The sequence below is a fragment of the Egretta garzetta genome, unplaced genomic scaffold (genome assembly GCF_000687185.1).
Source record: "Egretta garzetta isolate BGI_Z169 unplaced genomic scaffold, ASM68718v1 scaffold241, whole genome shotgun sequence".
NCBI lineage: Eukaryota > Metazoa > Chordata > Aves > Pelecaniformes > Ardeidae > Egretta > Egretta garzetta.
Window position 1 is genome coordinate 1,384,754 of NW_009258675.1, and position 1,658 is coordinate 1,386,411.

At 51.7% G+C, this 1,658-nt stretch overlaps 1 protein-coding gene across 1 annotated transcript in view; it reads right to left on the bottom strand.

Moving 5' to 3' along the window:
- Positions 1–887: 887 nt before the first annotated feature.
- Positions 888–1,658, bottom strand: part of LOC104135258 (T-cell surface glycoprotein CD8 alpha chain-like) — a 4,257-nt gene continuing 3,486 nt past the window's right edge. Inside the window, exon 3 of the mRNA XM_035888647.1 lies at positions 888–1,583. Coding sequence (XP_035744540.1) covers positions 1,452–1,583 — 132 coding nt within the window. The 3' untranslated portion in view covers positions 888–1,451. The remainder of the gene's footprint in view (positions 1,584–1,658) is intronic.

Below are 1,658 nucleotides of genomic sequence, written 5' to 3' on the forward strand. Positions count from 1 at the left end.
GGCCCATGGATCCAGCCTGGCCAGGTCCCCCTGCAGAGCCCTCCTCCCCTACAGCAGATCCACACTCCTGCCCAGCTCAGGGTCACCTGCAAACTGACTGAGGGTGCCCTCGATCCCCTCATCCAGATCATTGATAAAGTCAGTAAACTGAACTGGGCCCAGAACTGAGCCCTGGGGGACACCGCTTGTGACCGGCTGCCAACTGGGTTTAACTCCATTCACCACGCCTCTCTGGGCTCGGCCATCCAGTCAGTTTTTACCCAGGGAGGAGTGCACCCATCTAGGCCATGAACCGCCAGCTTCTCCAGGAGAATGCTGTGGGAGACAGTGTCAGGGGCCTTGCTGAAGTCCGGGTAGAGAATGTCCACAGCCTTTCCCTCATGTCCTAGGTGTGTCACCTGGTCACAGAAGGAGATCGGGTTGGTCAGGCAGGACCTGCCTTTCGTGAACCCATGCTGGCTGGGCCCGATCCCCGGATTGTTCTGCACAGGCCCAGTGGGCGCACTCCTGATGAACCTCTCCATAACCTTCCCCGGTACCGAGGCCAGGCTGGCAGGTCTGTAGTTCCCTGGATCCTCCCTCCGGCCCTTCCTGTAGAGGGACATGACATTTGCCAACCTGCTGCAGACCATGGCGATTTAATAGGGCTAAATGATGCTGAAAAATTGATTGGTTTTTTTGTTTTTGTTTTTTTGTTTTTTTTTTTTTTTTTTTTAACTGGGTCAGTTGGCAAATTCATCTCCCATCAGCTCCAGGCTCTGGGCTCAGTGAGGATCTATTGGGTTAATTCAGCAGCAAAATACTTTGGTGTTCCAGGGAAACAAGCTGAGCTGGTTCAATGAAATCGGTGTAACGTCTGGGGGTACCGGGAAACTCCCCGCAGGAAAGTTAAACTGATTTCAGGGAGCGGCAAATTGATTTAAATGCATCTGCACTCGCTGCTTGCTCGGGGTAATTTAAAGACATCTCAAAGATGCAATTTCACCCAAGGGATTTTGCATTGCTGCTTTAACCATAGCAGCCTCTGAACCCGTGCAATGAAGCTGCTTGTTTGGTGACAGCTCAAGCTGCTGATGGGGGTCGTGGCATTTGAATTTGCAAGCCCCGTGCTGGAGCCCATTTATCCCGTTTTGTCAAAGTGTTTCAGGTTCTGGTACGTTTACCCCCTGATCCACCAATGTAGGGCCGGCAGAGGCAATATGGACTGGTAGAGAAAGTTTTTTCTATTTCTAATCTATTTTTATTCCTTGTAGTGTAGAAACTCATAATGATTTCTTGGGCTAAGCCTACTGAGGAGGAAAATGGGGACGCTGATGTTTCTTTAACAGCGGTCCTTCTCTTGGGTTGATGGTGCCCTGGCTGTCTGATGCCTACTTAAAGGGACAGCTAGAAGATCCCTTCCCCTAAAGGACAGGGCTGCGGTTTTGGGCTAGAGTAGTATCTACATGGGGTTACAGGTGAGACTTACGTTTCCACAGCACGATGGTGACCACCAGGGCCATGAGGAGCAGGATGCAGGCCCCTGCCAAGAGAACCCAGATGAAGGTGCCGCAAATGGAGTTCAGGTATTTCTCATCGCTGGTCTCTGCAGGAAGAGAGAAGAGGAAAGGTCCACCAGTGCTCACGGCTGGTGTTGTGGCCAGCTCTGGCAGAGCCAA